This window comes from Symphodus melops, assembly GCF_947650265.1.
Source record: "Symphodus melops genome assembly, chromosome: 14".
Classification (NCBI taxonomy): Eukaryota; Metazoa; Chordata; class Actinopteri; order Labriformes; family Labridae; genus Symphodus; species Symphodus melops.
The window spans coordinates 21,221,983-21,239,996 of NC_136704.1; the positions used below are offsets into that span (position 1 = coordinate 21,221,983).

General features: G+C 41.5%; 1 protein-coding gene across 1 annotated transcript in view; it reads right to left on the reverse strand.

Annotated features, from left to right (window-relative positions):
• The window catches only part of cnksr2a (connector enhancer of kinase suppressor of Ras 2a), a 50,119-nt gene that overhangs the window by 11,597 nt on the left and 20,508 nt on the right, over nucleotides 1–18,014 (reverse strand). The window contains exons 5-15 of the mRNA XM_079361163.1: nucleotides 17,831–17,872; nucleotides 15,652–15,771; nucleotides 14,277–14,336; nucleotides 12,734–12,802; nucleotides 11,373–11,519; nucleotides 10,056–10,168; nucleotides 9,811–9,965; nucleotides 8,779–8,868; nucleotides 7,429–7,646; nucleotides 3,901–3,952; nucleotides 285–460 (exon numbers count right to left, since the gene is read on the reverse strand). Of these exons, the coding sequence (XP_079217289.1) occupies nucleotides 285–460; nucleotides 3,901–3,952; nucleotides 7,429–7,646; nucleotides 8,779–8,868; nucleotides 9,811–9,965; nucleotides 10,056–10,168; nucleotides 11,373–11,519; nucleotides 12,734–12,802; nucleotides 14,277–14,336; nucleotides 15,652–15,771; nucleotides 17,831–17,872 (1,242 nt within the window). The remainder of the gene's footprint in view (nucleotides 1–284; nucleotides 461–3,900; nucleotides 3,953–7,428; nucleotides 7,647–8,778; nucleotides 8,869–9,810; nucleotides 9,966–10,055; nucleotides 10,169–11,372; nucleotides 11,520–12,733; nucleotides 12,803–14,276; nucleotides 14,337–15,651; nucleotides 15,772–17,830; nucleotides 17,873–18,014) is intronic.

The following is an 18,014-nucleotide window of genomic DNA, read 5'->3' on the forward strand; positions in this document are numbered from 1 at the left end:
CAAAGACTTTAAATGACTTAGACTTGTTACAAATCTGTTTGAAATCCCCCTTTACTTCAAATACCAGAGCAGAGTCTTCCTGACTCATCCTGTAGCTTTGAGATTTTGGCTTGAGTCTTGACTTCAGGCTAACTTCTACAAAGGCTTCTCTGGCTTTGTTCTCATCACAAAGCATATAAGCCCAACTTTTTTAAAAGCTCATATGTCATCATTGCCTCTCTGTTTCATAAACATTCTTCATTTAAGGAAAACAGGAGAGGACATTTATACAAACAGAGACTTGCCTCTTCATTGATGTACCAGTACAGGCAGTTGTCCTTCAGAACAAACCAGTACTTCTTCCATTTGTGTGAGAAGTATCCCTTTGCATCTCTCTTTCTCCACAGCCAGCCCTCACAGTCTCCTCTGCCCAGAGCTTTGCAGGAAACACGCCTACGACTGAGGGAGGCCAAACTTCTTCCTGGAACGACACAGAGGAAACAAAAATGCAGTGAAGACAGACAACAGTCACTCAAATAATAAACTGTAACTCTGCAGTAATTTTGCAGGGGTTTGTCCAGACTCATTAGACTGGGGTGGCCCAACTGGGGCAAATCCTGTCATGCATTCTCTAAGGGCGACCAATAGATTAATTTCCATATTAAAGTACAATCGACCAAATGTGCTGTACTGAAATGTCACCAAAGCTACCAGCAGCCTGTTGAAGACTGTATAATAAATGGACACTGTCACATTGACATCAGCCAACGGTGTTTGAATAGACGTTTTGAAACCCGTCAATCGCGGTTGCCATATTGGAAATGCTATCTCAACCTAACTATTTCTATATGAGGTAGTAGCAGGCAAAGAAGCTGAGGCCTGAAGCTTGTTGGTAAACTGCTACAATGTGTCCTCAAGTCAGCATCAAATTATGTAAATATGTGCAAAAATATCATCCTTAATATAATACAAAACAAATGACTTAGAAAAATAATGACTTCCCCCACAGTTAGTGAATAAAGAGACCAAAACTATTTTGTACAAGACTAGAAATGTGTGTTTTTTCAGCAGTGAAAAGGGAAATTTTATCATTGGCCCAAACAGGAATTCCTTTTCTCAGTGGGCACTAAAGGAACAGCAATTTATTTTCACTTCCCCATTTGGCTTTATTCTTCAACACTGAAGCATGCTGCTTGACTGCAACACAATATAAGAATTAAATTGAATTGAATATAATTCCTGCCTCTGACTTGGCAATAATAGTCTTGATTAAGCCCCCAACCCTCGAGATCTCAGGAAGGGGGAGGGGAGAGGGCACATGCCACCCCAGGTCATCGGTTGGAAACCCCCCCTGTTGGTGTTGGGAAAAAAATATTCACAAAATGCTTTATGTTCCAATAATCCTTGGTGGAAGTTCAATCTCTATATTCGATTACCCCCCCCTGCAGTACGGGAGGAGGTGTTAAATAAAAATGTGATTTTATTTGTTGGCATAAAAGCCATTTAATATTTTCACAGCAGTCTCCTCATTAGAGATTACCCAAGAAACTTGGCTCCGAGTTCAGGTCCGCAGAGAAACTTTTATTGACTGCATCAAAAGTCTCAGGACTTTAAATAGGAACGTTATTCAATATTCAGTCTAATTCTGTGGATGCAGGAAGTGCAGCATACGGTGTATCTTTTAACGAAACAACCGTCTTTGACTGAAAGACAAAAGGGAGAAAAAAAGCTCTCGAACGCTGCATGGAAAGTCTCCTGATACTCTGCATTGAATTAACAAGCATTGTGTGCTGATGTAAAGGAAACAGTACATCCTGAAAATCGCTCTTCTTTTTATTAACTTTTCATTCTCTTTGCAGCAGGAGTCGGATTTACTCAAACAATCAAGTTTGGTCTTTAGGGGGGTTTTAATCTTTGAGGAAATGTAGCTTTATACAAAAGTAGAGACTTATATGTTATTTAATCCTCTATGACAGTGCAGATTTGTCCATGTAAAGAATCAATAAATCAATGTTATCACAGTCATTTTCAGACTCGGGTTTCATGACTGTAAACAAACAAAGCCGTCGCCCAAAACAAAAAACGAAGGCGCAGATGGAGCTAAAGCTTTTTAGAGCTTCTCACGATGGCAGATGGTGAAACGAGTGAAGAAAAAAAAACAACACAAAATCACTTCCAACATGTTGATCCTCGTTAGTGTGGTGAAAGAGAAAAAAATTACATTTGGTCAAAGAGGCAAAGAAAGTGATAGCAAGGAGTTACAGAGAAGACTATTAAGGAGTAAAGTCAGCCAAACAAGGGGAAGCAGTAGGTGGAGCTACAAAAGACTCCTCCTTTAAAAAGTTCACATACTGTGTTCTATATACCTACACTGTACATTTTCAATGCTTTGCCCCTCTGACCAAAGAAATGCTGAATCTGGGTTTTTATATGTAATTATCCAGACTATATGTACAGTATATAGGGAACAGATGCAAAGCTGCTTCGCCTGCAGTCCACTCCTGACCAGTCTGAAATAATGAGCTTCTAAAATGCTCATGCAGCCCTATCTGCTCAAATAGGGACATAAAAAACACATGAAGGATGTTAGGCATTGATTCTGTAGAAGTAGATTGTAATTTGACTTCCTCTATCAAATCAATCCCACAACTTGTGTCGTATAGATCGCTCCAGTCCTGATTTATTAATCAGCATTTAGACTTCATTATTGTTGTCACCAATGATCTGGTGCTTCTTGTTTTCTTTGTGTATTCTCTTCTTGAGTTCTGTAACTGCATGTGTTTGTTTAGTTCATTGTATTTTTAAGGACCATCTAGTGCAGGTTCATTTAGGCTTTGTTTCCATGATTTATACTTAACAAAGAGAAAAGAGATGAAATTGAACAAAATGTTCCCTCATCTTTCTCTTCTTTGTGATGCAGGCAAAATAGCAGATGGCCCTCTGACTCTTCCTGTATGGCTCTGTTCTGAGTCTTCCGAAAGATCATTAAACGGGACCACCTTGTACTTTTTGGATGCTGTCAAACAGTGAAAGAGCCAATGGCTTTGTCAGTCGGAGTGATTGCAGCTCAGAAAATTGTCCAGCACTCGTTGCTTTCGAAAATGGCTCAATTAAATGGTTGCCATGGCAAACGGAGAGGACATGGTTTCAGAGGTCTGACTCAGAAGTTCTCCAAAGAAAGGGACTCTTTCTTGGGTGTCTTGTATGAAACACAAATATCAAGGCTTAATGTTTGCACACTGGTCGAACTTGTGATGTCTGGCAGGCTTTATATTTTTCATTTCATTGTTTGGCCAGTTGTCAAGCTTTATTTCCTCTCTGAGAGCATACCTCAAATATATATCAAGAAGGATGTGGAAACTTGGAATCTAAAGTACACCCAGAATATACAGCTTACTTTTCACTCAACATCTCCATTCAAAAGCAAAACACAATGTTTTTGCAGAAAAATCACATCAGACTCAAGTTACTGAGGCTTTTTTTTTTTTTTAATGCATACATGAGTTGTCTATACATGAGCATTCAATAGAAAAACGAGTTTCCAAAAGTAGAGGGAACTTGAATGGAGATTTATTTGGCTCATTGGAAATGTTTCCGTTATAATACTTGTAGAGCTTGTAAACGGAATTCAAGCCCTGACAGTCTTTCCTTGTGTCTGTATGTCGTGTTTAATTAAAACCAAACTTTTGAGGAAAATTACTCGAGAGTTACAGACCTGTAAAATAAAGTATGAAAAGATAATTAGTTAAAGTCGAGCAGCAGCTGCTCTCACACTTCTGTTTAACGTCCATTAACTCCGAGTCCCTCAGAGAGTGAATGAGTAAGTGACCATAACTGTCGAGTGTTGGACTGTGACGCCGGCTCCCGCTCCGCTCGTGGTGTTAAAAAAAAGAGAAGTGAACAGGTGGCGTCTCTGCTTACCTTTATTTTTCTTCCTGGTCTTTGACTGCAGGGAGGAGGACTGCTGGTATGTCTGAGAGCAGGATTGAAAGAAGAAGAAGAAGAAGAAGAAGAAGAAGAAAAAGAAGAAGAAGGGAGGGGGGAGAGCAGGCTGTCAGGATGAATCAGTGGCCTTTGTTTGCTGCAAAGAATCCTGGGAGATGACAGATCTCAGGGAGCGGAGGAAAGGAGGCACACAGAAGGTGCACAGATAAAGAGGGAAACTGTCCTTCTCTCATTATCTCATTTTCACACACACATAAATAGGCATGTGTGGGTGGAAAAGTCGACCTCATGGAGGACTTCAGCACCTCTAAACATAGAACAAAGAGAAGGGGAGAGAGGGAGGGCGGGAGGCAGGGATGGGGGCACAACAGGACATCCAGGTGACGGAGGTAAAGAAGGGAAAATAGAGCTCAGGGGCCTCTGGGATTGGGCAGAGATTTCAGTAAGCAAAACATGAAGGACAAACATTTAAAGGTAAAAGTTTTCAAGGAGACTGTAAGCGCAACGTTGGTGGGCGACAATTTGAGAACCTACTTTTGAATTATTGTCGCCGTGATTTTCCAGACGAAAAAATAAAAACGGCAAAGTCTATGCTAAAGCAGTTTCCATGTTCAATATAGTCATGCATGGACAGGCGACACCACAAGAGGAAGATTCTCAAACACGTTCTGAAGTCACACAAGGTTTTCTCAGTAATATTTTAAATGAAGTGGGTTAAATTAATTATTTATCTTTTAATCCAGGCCAGAACTCTCTGTCAAACGTTGCGTCTAATCCGTCACATTGACCCCGATGTGTAACCAGAACATGTATGTGGACATTGACCTGTATGGAAAGCTAAAGGCCGGCAATGCAACAATTATCCACACATGGCAAATCAATTTGACACTGTTTACACACAGACGCTGTGATCTCATGTTTCGCCGCGTTCGACTGCCTGTCATGAGTGTTTATGTCACTCTGAACGAGCTCGACAGTGAAGCTAACCGCTACGGGAGCGTTGCTTGTCGCAGAGCACTCTGTGTCTGACATTAGAAGTGTTTCACAGAACATAAACATGTGAAATACTCTCCAAAATAAGAACATGATTTGTCCTGAGTATCCTAATTTTCTTTGCATAATACCACTGTTGGAAAAAAAACATTCGAAATGCATATAGTAGAAGCTTTAGTTTCTTCTGTCTGAAAAATTCAATGCGTTAGCTGCATTGTCGCTAAACTGCAGATCAGTATGAGAAGTATGCTAAGTTTCTCTACTTACTAAGAATATTAAATAAGTAAAAACTTTTAAAGTGACATAAAAAAGTGACAATTGTGCACTTAAATATATACTGTAGCTACATTTATCGTAAAACCTCTTTATCTGCTCTACTCGACACAAAGATGCGTTTGTGTTTTTAGCTTTGATGTCGTTACGACACAGAGAAGAAGGTATTCTCTTTCGCCTCATGCAGCATCTTTGCCTGGAGCAAACCTCTGATCCGAAAACGTTCACCTCAATCCGACACAGCCGTGACTCGACCGCTCTGGACAGGTCAGATGGGGCAACACACCAGCTCTGATGTCACAATATTACACGTGTCACGGCCTGGAGCTCGGCCATTCACATCCCCACGCTCAGCAAGAAGGATGACATGGGACCGCCCACACCCCACTGACACGCCATCTGCCGACGCAGCAGCCGGGTACACTGTAAACACTCACTCACGCACACGCAATGCAAACTTCTTTCATTTCCAAAGAGAGGCTGTCAGGACGTATAAGGTCAGCGCCGGTCCAAACGAACTGTCTGGACGTGAGCTCAGACGGGCAGGCAGCGCAGGCCGATGTCATGGAAGTGACAGCGGGGTAATAACAAGTCAGCAGTCCCTCCGATCACACGTCACTACAGAGATGTTTTCATCAGGGGGCAAAAGCTCAAACGTTTCCCCCTTTTTTTTCCCTTGAAAAACATCAGAGAGGGGGAAAGACTGTTTCCTCATTTCACTTGTTTTACTGTGACGAGGCAAAAAAGAAGAAAGAAAGACTGTTTCATAATATTGTTTGATCAACATTATGCAACCACATCATGTAATCTAGCAGCTACCACCTGCAACTCAAGGTAGACTGAACTGTGTTTTTACACTTTCCAAAATGCTGGTGCTCCTTTTATATCATAGTCTGATGCACCAGTTTTTACCCTGCACTTCACCCGTCAATCATAAAATGTGCTCGCCGCCTGTGAGTTTTTGGATGAGAACTCTGGTGAAATCCAAAGAGTGGAAGGACAGATTGGAAACCGAACCCTGACAGCTACAGTCAGGAGGTAGACACTGCTGTAAATGTCATTGTCTGACATGTCTGAGTTAAGAGGGGTAGGATTAGTTAAAACTTCGTCCTTCTTTTCAGCCATGTAAGAGTGAATGAAGGACGTTGAATTTTCTTTCTTGTGTCGTGTGTATTAAATTGATTTGTTTTGGACACATTTTTTAAAGATTTATTTTTGGCGTTTTTATGCCTTTATTATAGAGGGAGGAAAGTGGATAGAGTCGGAAGGGGGGAGAGAGTGGGGAGAGACATGCGGGAAATGGGCCACAGGCTGGATGCGAACCCGGGCCGCCCGCGCGTGAGGACTGAGCCTCAATACGTGGGATCGCGCGCACTGCCGCTGCGCCACCGGCGACCCCCGTTTTGGACACATTTTTAATCATAGCTTTTTTGTTTTTTACAAGTTCAGAATAAAGACATCAAATCAAATTCTCAGGTTTTTATTGTAAATATGAAGAAAAACAGGCTGCAGCTGTTAGCTTAGCATAAAAACTTTACACAAGGGGAAAGGTTAACTGGATTTGAGCAAAGCGTAGAAAAGAATGCCTTGAAGCACCTACAAGGAACATCAACACAGAGGTTTTTTTCGTCACTTGTTTGAACCTTAGTTGTGATTTACATTCAGACTACCTGCATCCAGTCTCTCAGGCTGTCAGAAAGAATTATTTCAGATCATGTAATTCCTTTTTTTGATTACACAAGGTGCCGTAGACCAGGGTGTGTCGTGTTTCTTTGGTCCCTTGAAAGCGTAAAATAGTAAAACAGCCAAATAAACAAATATAAGACCGATGAAGATTACCCAACAAATTAACGATTAGTTAGCAAGGATATTGTTTGATCCTGGATTCAAGTCCAATATATCTGCAATTACAGCACATGACCACAGGTGTCGCTACAGAGAAGAATCCTATAGATTTTAAATATGCTCCTTTGAGATTATTCAAAAAGTGAAGGGACTAAAAGGTAGCTATGAAACTATTTATGGGGGCGCAGAGAGTCTTGTGGTTAGGTCATGCTATAGTCCTCCAAGGCTTGGGTTCGAGTCCGGCCTGTGACTCCTCCACCTCTTGTCATTACTCACTCTCTCTCTCTCTTCATGGTGTCCTACTCGATTAACCGTCCTTCCCAAATAAAGGCAAGAAGCCCAAAATAAATCAGGATTAAAGAGAAGTTCATTCAGACAAAGGAAGTGACTTACATGATAAATGGAGGCGGGTTCTCTTGGAGGAGATTCTCTCTGATTTGCCTGAAGCATGTAGTGGGAGGGGCTTTGGCTGTGGTGGCTCCGCCTCTTGGCTCGTTTGGCCGTGTCATTGGACCTTTTGCCGGGACGAGCTGTGTGGGAGGAGTAGTCGTCAGCGGCGCCCGGCCTCTCGTCCATGCTGGACAGTCCCACGTAGCGCATCAGTGACGCTTCTGGAATTGAAACGTGACAACAACACGAGTCAAACGCTCTGATTTTAACTTCACATTCTGATGAAGCCAACTAAACCTTCAGCAGTCACTTCTGAGCCACTTCGACTCAGTCCTCGGATTTGTCTACAGAAACTTCTGTAAGAACTCAAAGTTTCGTAAAATCTCACACGGGGACACGGATATTACGCCACAATGAGATTCACACTAATGTCCAAAAGTGGAGTAATGCTGGAGCTTTAGTTCAGTGCTGTCGTGGAATGTAAAGGTAACAAGGTCTGTTTGTCTGTACAGGTGTTGAGTTGGCTTTTATGATGTCAATGAACATTAATAAAGGTTTAACTCCACTACTGCAAATATCGACAGTTTAAGCGTTTAAGTTCTATCTACGCAAGTGTTCTTTACCCGTCTCTTTTTTTTCCTCCCTGCTTGTGTCTCTTCCCTACAGTCACACGAAGACGATAATGGCCAAAAAAAAAAAAAAAAAAAAAGATAGCACTGTGTGTTGAAACATCAGCCTGACTGAGGGTTTATTGAACATTTCTCAGGTTCACACACTCTGCGAGTCTCCTCCATCCTTTTTCAACCAACTTGCTCTCCTGCCGGGGAGGAGGAAAACTCACCTCTCTCACTTCCTCTCTCCACCCTGTCCTCCCCGTGGTTGCTAGGCAGCGGCCGGAGGAAAATGAGACACTGAGAAGAGCTGCTGTCAGCGTCTCCATGGCAACTGCGTGAGTGATTCAGGTGGAGGTCAGGGAGAATAGTCTCTTTTTTTCTTTTTCTTTCTTGTTTCTGCCTCCTCTCATCCCTCCTTTTTCACCCTCCTCCCTCTGTTCCTCTCTTTTATTCTCTCTCTCTCTCTCTTCATCGCCGCTGCCTTTCATTTTCTCCGCCTTTGTACCAACTGTCTCCCCCCTTTCTTCTCTCTCTCCCCCCTTCTCTTCTCATCCCCTCTTATTTCATTTCTCTGTGATGCTAATCAGAGGGAGAATTAGGGGAAGGGATGGAGGTGAATTGATCTGCACACACGCTGATCTCTGGGTAATTCAGGGAGACGGGAACATTTAGCTGGATCTGAAAGGCTCTTCAGGAGGTGCAACGCACACACATACGCGCTCCACACGCCGGCACTCACCTCTGCGGCTTTCTCTGTTAAGCTTGGCTGGATCTTCGTAGTCGCCCACCCAGCTACACTCCACTGGCATAGAGATGGGCCTCAGCCTGCCTACAAACACACACTTATCAAACTTAAAATTGTCCCTTGTTATTGTGATATTTTATATTTTGGATGTTTCAAAGATGGTTCTTTCTTTTCTTCCATGTTCAGCACTCCCCGTCTCTCCAAATCCTCGCGATTGTTTTTGAAGTGGTTCAATAAAGCAGCTGCACACGAAATGAAAATTCAAGACAAATAGATGCAGCTGGCTTTACAACAACGTCTTAAAGTAACTGGATTTCAAGCTGCATTCTCAGATGTTGTTGTTGTTTTTTTTTTTTTTCCAACTTTGCCGCAGTCGAAGTACGCTGTAACCACTACTCCAGTCCATCATGGTTCTATTCCTTGAATTGCAATAAAGAATCATTTACTGAACATGCTTTTAAACCTATCACAATTTCACTTTCCGGTTCTCACAACGTTTTTGTTCATGTTCCCGAATTTTCAGAGCTCCATCACTTTTAAGAAAACGTACCATTTACCACCTCAGATTGACGCTATCGATTCAATCTCAGAGGGATCAATTCTCCACATTGCTCTCAATTTGGCCTCGGTGCTGAGTCATCAGTACAAATTGAGAAAGCTTGAGAAAGCATTGAGAGCTTTAAGGTGCAAATAAGGTGTGCTCCAAAAAAAAAGAACTCTGAGCTGAAAGCCGCTGAAGTGATCAATAGAGATGAGCTCAATTACAAAGATATTTGCAGATTTGCTAGTTTCACTGTAAATAGGACACTTGGATGTTTTTTTCTCTTTTCTTGCTGGAGTATGTTTTTTAGGTCCTCTTAAAGTTTTTTTCTCAGAGCTCCGTCACTCCCAAACTTTTTCACATCCGACAGAGTTTTCCACTGACTCATGATTGTGTTTGAAGTGGTTCAATCCAGCAGAATGCGATTGAACTCCCTCCCTCCTCTCCATCACAAACACAAAAACTCTTTCATCATCAGAGCGTACCATAAGTTGGCGTGGTGCAGTACACGGGCTCGTCCTCTTCTCGCCGCCGAGACTCTTGATCCAGGAAGGAGTTTGGGGACTCAGAGCGCTTGGCGATGCTGATGCCGCCGTGGTTACGAAAGGCCTCGTCTCCGGACAATGGCCCTGACTCATCTCTATGGCAACAGTAAAGACAGAACTTTATTGGAAACTTTGAATAGCTGGATGTTGAATCTTTTTAAAATACACAAAGGAAGAAGATGTACCTGGGTGTGTACGGCTCGGCAGGGGGAGGTGGGATGTGGAGGTCCTGCAGGGCAGAGCTCTTGGTAGGTGTGCCTGAGGGTGTGGCCGAGCTGCTGCCTGGGCTTCTGGTTGGCTGCAGAGAGAAAAGTAAAAGAGTAAGGACAGATAAAGTTCTCTTTGGCCTTCAATTTCAATATTTCTCATTTCAAAAGAATCAATGATTTTAAAATGTAAGGAAACTGAAACCACTTGACGAGGTGGTTTAAAGAGACAGTCCAATCCAACCAAAGAACTGTTCATGGCTTTGTTCAAGTTATTGTCAAGGAATTCAAAGCTCTCTTTACTCCAAACATTCTTCCCTGACCGTATTGTCTGCCTTTGTAAACGGGATTCTTCCAACAGATATTCCCACATTCAGTTGGGTGATGAAGGTGGAGAACGCTGCCGGACATTTCAGTCCAATATCGCCTGAAGATATTCAACTGGGTTGAAATCTGGGGACTGTAAAGGCCACAGCGTGTCATTCAAATCATTTTCATTCTCACCGAAACCAGTCATTAACCCGTCAGGCCCTTTAGAAGGAGGGATATTATCATCCTGGGGATCCTCATTAGGATGGAAATGTTCTATCGCAGGAGCAAGGGACAGGGTTCAAAATAACTTCGTATTGATTTGCACTAACACTTCCCTCTGAAGCAAAATGCTCCCTGAAAGCACAACAGATCACCTGTGGGCTTCTGTGGGCTTCAAGCGTTTCTCTTTCCCTTCAATTTGACACCTGTCAGGATTTCAATAAGTCAATTACAAAAACAGATGCAAGCCTTTTTAAAGTGGATACATCAACAACTTTTTGTTTTGCCTGGGGCGCATGAAAAAAATGTTTTATTAAAATCAATAATTTGAAGATACCAAGAAACACATTAAATTCAAAGTGTATTCTGTGTATAACGCACCCTCTCTAAAATAGTAAAAAAAACAAAAAAAAAAAACAGCAGGGATGGAGGGGCAGAGAAACGCTGTTTTCCTCTGTGTTCCCTGCTGGTTGTGCAGATAATCATGGCTAATTAGTGTGATGAATTTCATAATTGTTGTAGTACTGGGTATGTGGGTGAAGGGTGTCATCAATTTCCCCTGTCTCATTCAATCCGCTGTGTTTCAGCTGGCAAACAAAAAAAAAACCCTGCTGAGCCACAGTACCCTGACCTAATTACACGCATTGGCTGCAGCCGTAAAGGGAGAGCGGGGAACTCCGTAGGGAATTATGTGGGCCAGTGCAGTGCTTTAATAAAGTCCATTAAAAAAAAAAAAAAAAAAAAAAAAGGTAGAGCCGGTCCCACCTGCAGTGCGAGGGGTTTCCAGCGCATGTTCTTAAGCAGCGCAGGGGCAGAGCTGAGCGTGCTCTGTGGACGCTTCTTCAGGGTCAGGGACACGACGCCTTTATCGGCCCGCAGCGAGCCGACCAGGTTGCGCAACTGCCAGCCCACCTGTAGACGGGAGAGGACACAAGGTCAAAGAGGAGGGTTTCGTGTTTGAAAATGAACTGCACAATCACAGCCTTTTATATTCTGCGTGCAGTTTGAATGCGGTCCAAGTCGTGATTGGATCTCGCTTGTTGAGCCTTCTGTGCAAAGGCAAGTGGGTGTGGAGGTGGTGAGTCTATCTATAGAGCTTTCATGTGATGTAACCTGCCCTCAATTTGAAAACAAATGCATCTTATCATAAATCTTTCTGTGCTTGGAGCCTCTGTTTCCATCAAACCAGCACAAAAAAAGAATAAAATAAAACTTTCTCCTCTAAGTTCTGTTGTTAATGTCCTTTTAGTTGCTCAGACTTGTAGGGGGGAAAAACTTTCTAATTAAGGCAAACACAATTAATTATCCTTGTAACATTTACCAGATTGATCTGAGATTTGATCATGACGCACAAGGAGTTGCAGAAAAGGCTGGAGGATCTGATTGCACTAATTGAACGCCTGCTGCCTGCATTAGCACCTCGTAAAGTGAGGGTGTGATCTGCAGCTCCGGTGTAAACACCAGGGTCGCCTTTCCAGCAACATTCGAGGCAGATAAATGCAACCTGCTTTAACTCCCGCGTCTCATAGCACAAGGATTTCTTGGTATCTTTTGACACGTTGATGCAGGAAAACAAGCTGTGAACTCAAATACCATCATCGCTTTTTAAGAGGATATTTGAGTCCAATCTTAACTCTGCGTTAGCTCTGTTTTGGTCTCCACCACCGCTGGGGAAAAGATGTCTGGCTCCCTCGAAGCTAAAATCTCCACAATGTTCAGAAGCTAGCACACCTCCAAACCCCTTTCACTCGCGTTCGCACAAGAGAGTTATCCAATTAGAAGTCATAAGACAAAATTGTTCTGTTCTCCATCTGCGTTGCTGTGTTAACATGCTAATGGTAGTGCTCTATAGTTAGCGCTTAACTTCACAATTTACATGGAATGACCATGATCTAAAAGCTTGTGTGAAATTCAAATAAGCAGTGAGTACAATATGTTATTGTTCTTTATTCACTTCAACAGTTTCATACGCAAGCGGATGAGCCGGTCACCCCGTCCATGTAAACACGGCTGGACAAAATCACAGCCGGCGGGACTCCCGTTTCTTACTCATTGATCATGAACACAAAATGAACACTAAGATCAAACTCAAGGACATACACAGAAATAGAAGGGAAGACACTGACCACAGTCTGGTGATTGACTTGAATGACTTCATCTCCTGCGTGGATCTTCTTACAGCGGTCAGCTGGAGACTTCAGAGGCACAGCAGAGAGGCAGAGAGAAAACAAGACGAGTATGAATTGATCTGAGTGTATTGATTTGTGCATGCCCGTGTGAGCCAGCGGTCCAACAAGACTGTACTTCAGCAAGCTGTAATGCAACAGAGGGGGAAGCAGAGTCGTCCCTATGGAATCTGATATGCTGTTATGAATCCAAATGTTGAGTGTTAAGGATATTCTGAAAGAGGAACTCATCTTATTCCTTTAAAGCCTGAGGCATGGTGAGAAATCCTCTTCACTGGTGTTTGTTGGAAGCAGTTTACGGCGTCATTTTCTGGTAGATTAGGATGGATTATACTGCCACAGGTCAAATAGAGGTTTCTCTTTACGTTCTCAGTTTTAATCTTTTCTGGACATAATTTAGGACCAAAAAATAAATTAGGCAATTGTGTTTCTGTGGTTTGTTGCACTTGGGTTTTCTTTTTCGCAGACATATTTCTCACATCAAACTCCTGGAAATGTTAAAAATAAGATTAATGGTTGGTTTTGAGGCCCCAGATATTCCGTTAAATGTTTTATTATGTCCTAAAATAAAGTTGTTGATTAATATTTAAACCAAATTCAGGGTTTTTTTAAAGGAAGAATGTACAACATTTTACAAATAAAAACTGGAGAAATCATGTTTATCTGCTGTAAATGCTCTGAGTCATGACTGTCTGCAATGAGTGAAAAAGCACAAGTCCTAACAGCTGTACTGTTCACAGAACCGTGTTATTAAAGTGTTTACATGGACGGGACAGCCTTGTGTGCAAAGCTGTTTTAGTCAAGGACTGGAGAAAATAAAAATAACATGGTTTACTCTCTGCTTATTTGGAAGTCACGTTAGTGCGCTTAAATCACCGTCATTCTGTGTTCATGCAATCTGAAGCTGGGGCTAGCTAAAGGGTGCTAACATTCGCCTTCTAACACAGCAATGCAAGCTGCAGGTGATTGCATATTGAGCCAAGGACAATTTTGTCCGCAGATAGCGTTAAATGCTGTTCGATCATAATGATTTCTAGTTGATTCCTTCATGTGAACACAAGGAGAGAGAGGTCGAAGGTGCAACTTTTTCACCCAGTCGGTGGCTCCCTTGAGGCCCCAGCTGCTGGATGAAAAAGTTGCACACGCTTCCTTTAACAGAAACGACGAATATCACAAGTAAAGGTCAAAATGAGATGCCTTGTTTAAGGTGCCAAAATAGTCCTGTGTTTTGAAGTCGGCTTTATGTGGATATTTTGTTTGTACAGTTACATTTTCCTTCAATGACGTCTTCATATTAAAACAGTTTTAGTGAATCGTAATAAAAAAGAATCCCCGAAGCAAAAGCCTCTGCTCAAATAATAATCATTATCCTATCTTAAACAAGATACTGTATACTTGAGGTCAAATGGGATATAAAATGTAAACAACAACCTCCATTTGAGTAAAATGATCCATGTCACTGAGTGAAAATGGAGCCTCTCACCCCTTCAGTGGTTCCTGTGATCACATGGAGGCCGTCGTATGTTGACTTGATGTACATTCCCTGGAGGAAAAAGAAGAGGAAAAATAACTATAAGAATGCACTTTTGTTTAATATCCAGACTGAAATCAGTTCCTCAAATCTGAATCTTTCTGTATGCTTTATTAAATCTTATTAAATTGACTTTAAACAGTTTCAAATCATAAAAAATACCCCTCAAACTCAGATTCTTTTTACCAGCTGTTGTTGGAAGAGAAGCCAAAAACAAAACTCTTTCCACTGGCTGCTTAATTAATGATCAGGACCCAAAACCCAGTCGAGCAGGAGAATGCATGAAAAGTTCATTTATCATATGTGACACATTCATTCAACAGCTGCAGCCGTCTGATTTCATGAGCAACTCGCGTCCTGTTTCAGTTCAGGAGTGTTGCAGATGAAAGTGTTCAGCCGCCGAGATGAAAGTTGACTGTGAGACTTTTAGGATGACTTCAAGGTCACAAACAATCTTGGGCTGAATACAGCTCAGCACAGAGCTGCTGCGCACGAGGCAGGGAGGGGACAAACTTTCCTGAAGTGACATTAATCATCTTCAGCTGACGTCATCTGTCATTTAACGCACAAACTCGCAGCTGGCTGTAAAAAAACAGAAGCTGCTATCTGAATGTGTTCCTCGTCACTCTGCTTATAAAATGAATGAATTTATTAGAGGTGTAACAAGAGATCTATTAGCAGTGGAGCTTGTCATCATCTTGATATTTCCAGACCTTGTGACCATCTTCAGAAGAGTCATATGTCTGAAATGCACAGCGTAGGTAGAGGTGGAAGATGCGAGCGGCTCTTGCAAGCCCTTCACATCAGTGATAAAATGTCTGAAAGAAACAGACTTTTGCATTTGAGCTTTAAGGTGACAGTAATGAGGAATAGCTTCAACCTGCTGTTAAAATCAACTCTCTGGGTACTGTTACTATGGTAACCTAAAGTTAATGTAGGGTCTTTCTTATAGCCAGCAGGGGGACACTGCATAAACAATTTCCTCCCACTTCGAATCAGTGCAAAATTACATTTCTGAATGTAGGTGGCTGCCAAACACTTTGTTTTATATACCGTCTACCCTCGATAAAGCAGTAAAAGTCATCATCCCTTTTAAGACATCTGTAAGCTCAGCTGTCGTCATGTCTGTTTACATCCACATTGATTCCAAAAAGGCGTAAAAAAGTTGGTTTTCAAGTCTGCAAAAGTGTTACAATTTACTTTGCAGACACAGGGTTTGAGGTATACTGTAGATCTGCTTTTATACATTAGAATAAAACCCTGAACACACACACACACACACACACACACACACACACACACACACACACACACACAGAGCCATTACCAAGCCCTCAGAGGGTTTGATGTTGGTGAGGTGAACCAGCTCCAGGTGGGCTGACTGAGAAACCAGCGGGTCTGATGACACGCACACGATGTGCTCACACACCTCCGACAGAGTCTTACACTGCAGAGAAGACGAAAACAAGAGAAGAAGAGTCATCATACACAAAGCTTATAAATAAATGTTTACCTTACAAAGAACCATGTGTCTGATTACTGTGCCTCACAGAAGCCTTTGTTTCTTTGTTACAGTCATTTCATTTTGCTCTGCAGAGAAAATGAATAAAAGAGTCCCGTCTTACTCTTAAAAATAGCAGCGTAGAATATACAGTATGTTAATATAGAGTACAACTAGCGCCACAGCTATGGTTGATTATCTGTGCTTCCTGTGGTAAAGAGCCAACTCGTGTACACTTCCTGAAGAGAACACATCTTGTCCCACTGTTTAAAGTGCAATAAAGCTATTTGTTTTATCCGATCAACAGTTCAATTCAATTAAAAAAAAACTTTATTTGTCAAATTCAAAGGCCCACAGAGCAGTAAATGAACAACAGTGCAGCTATACTAAACATAAACCAAAGATAAAGTGTCAACAAAGGAATACAGTGAATTAATAATGGAGGTGATTGTAATGTGTCCTGCCAAAAGCGTTGAAAGACTGCATATTAATGAAGTGTTATATTTTTCTGCAGGCATTAGGAGCCTCTGCACAACATGCTGTCAGTTTTCAGGACCATTTCCAAGACTGAAGGTAGTTCGAATAGAAAAACTGCTGACACACAGTGTATGGATAACATGATGTAGTGCCCACCAAACTTTTCAAGAAACTTTTACAGAAGATGTAACACGTTCTGCTGCCTTAACAGGAAATCAAAAGCATAAAAAAACTTCCGTATGTTTGAGATTTTTGCTCCATTTTTAAAATGTATTCCTCTGAATATACTTCCACCCAACCGGATTTTGCATAAATCCTGTTTTTTTCTGTGGTTCCAAGAGAAAGATCTACCTTTTTTATATATATCATTTTGACTGACTTAATTGTATCCAGTGATGCTTGGGCAGAACTAATGGGATTATAAATGACTCTCTGAGAGCAATTACTGCAATGTTTAGTGGCAGCGGATCAATTCGAAACACCGGGGTTTGACAAAACTTTGATAAAAAAATACCAATCAACAGAAAGCAGTAGAAAAAAATGTGCATACTTTTTATAGGGTTTTTTTGCTAAAATTGAGTAGTTCCATTTTATGTTAAATTTACATTTAAACTCCATTTTATTTCAGATTAACGAAGCTTTCTTTAAACTGTTTATACTTTAAAGCTGACATCATTAATAGAACACCTCTAATTACAACAAATCTGTGAATTAATACGCTTTTCTGTTGTTAGTAAGTGACATCACTTCAACGTTTTGTTGACCACACAATGCTAACTTCGTTCGTTTAGATTATGTACTTTAAGGTACGCAATGTGCTAACACTAAGTCAGAATACTTGAAGCTTCTCCTTTGTCTTTTTATTCTGCCCAACTTGTGTAAAAACAGCAGAAAGAGTTGCGCTACAGCCAAGAGGCTATTAGCCTAGCTTAGCATAACCTAGAGCAAGAAGCATAGCATAAAGAGGAGTTAGAAAACACAACTACCAGCAACTCCCAGATTACAAAAATGCCATTTTATTTACTGAATACACCACAGAAACATTAACAGATGTGCTTCAATACAATTGATTGACTCATTTTTCTGTGAATATGAGTTTCCAGGGTTTTTTTCTCAAAATCTTCATTTTCTTTTCTCGTTGACTATCTAGACAGCTTCAGTTAATGACAAGACTCAATTAAGTGAAAGAGATTCTTTTTTTTTTTAAGCCACAAGCCAGTTTTTTTTCTCTGTGTTCAAGCGAAGCCAATAATTGGCTCGTAGCTTTATTCTGTATTTAACAGACAGACGTCTCCTGTAACTCTCGGCAAGAAAGTTAAAACACATGTTGCTCGAAATGTCCAAAGATACCAGAAAGTGAACGGTTAAGCTTCATTAAAATATTCGATCCAGTTCGGGGATTGAGTCTCCTTGTTTGTGGAGTTTTTGCATGAGTACTGTAGGTGTGAGGAGTTGTGAAATAAAAACAGGATTCTAACCATCGGCACAGCGCAAATAAGTGACAGCTGGACGAAGAAGCAGGACTCACCACATGAAGGATTTTGTTCTCCGTCTCAAACACCGTACAGTCCTGCGGGAGAGGCAGAATTTAATGTAGCGCGAGCAGAACATCCTGTCATGCAAAAGCTCAAATACACACACACACACACACACACACACACACACTCACAGCCTTGTATACAGTCTGGGTCTCACACTCTTGAACCCTACAC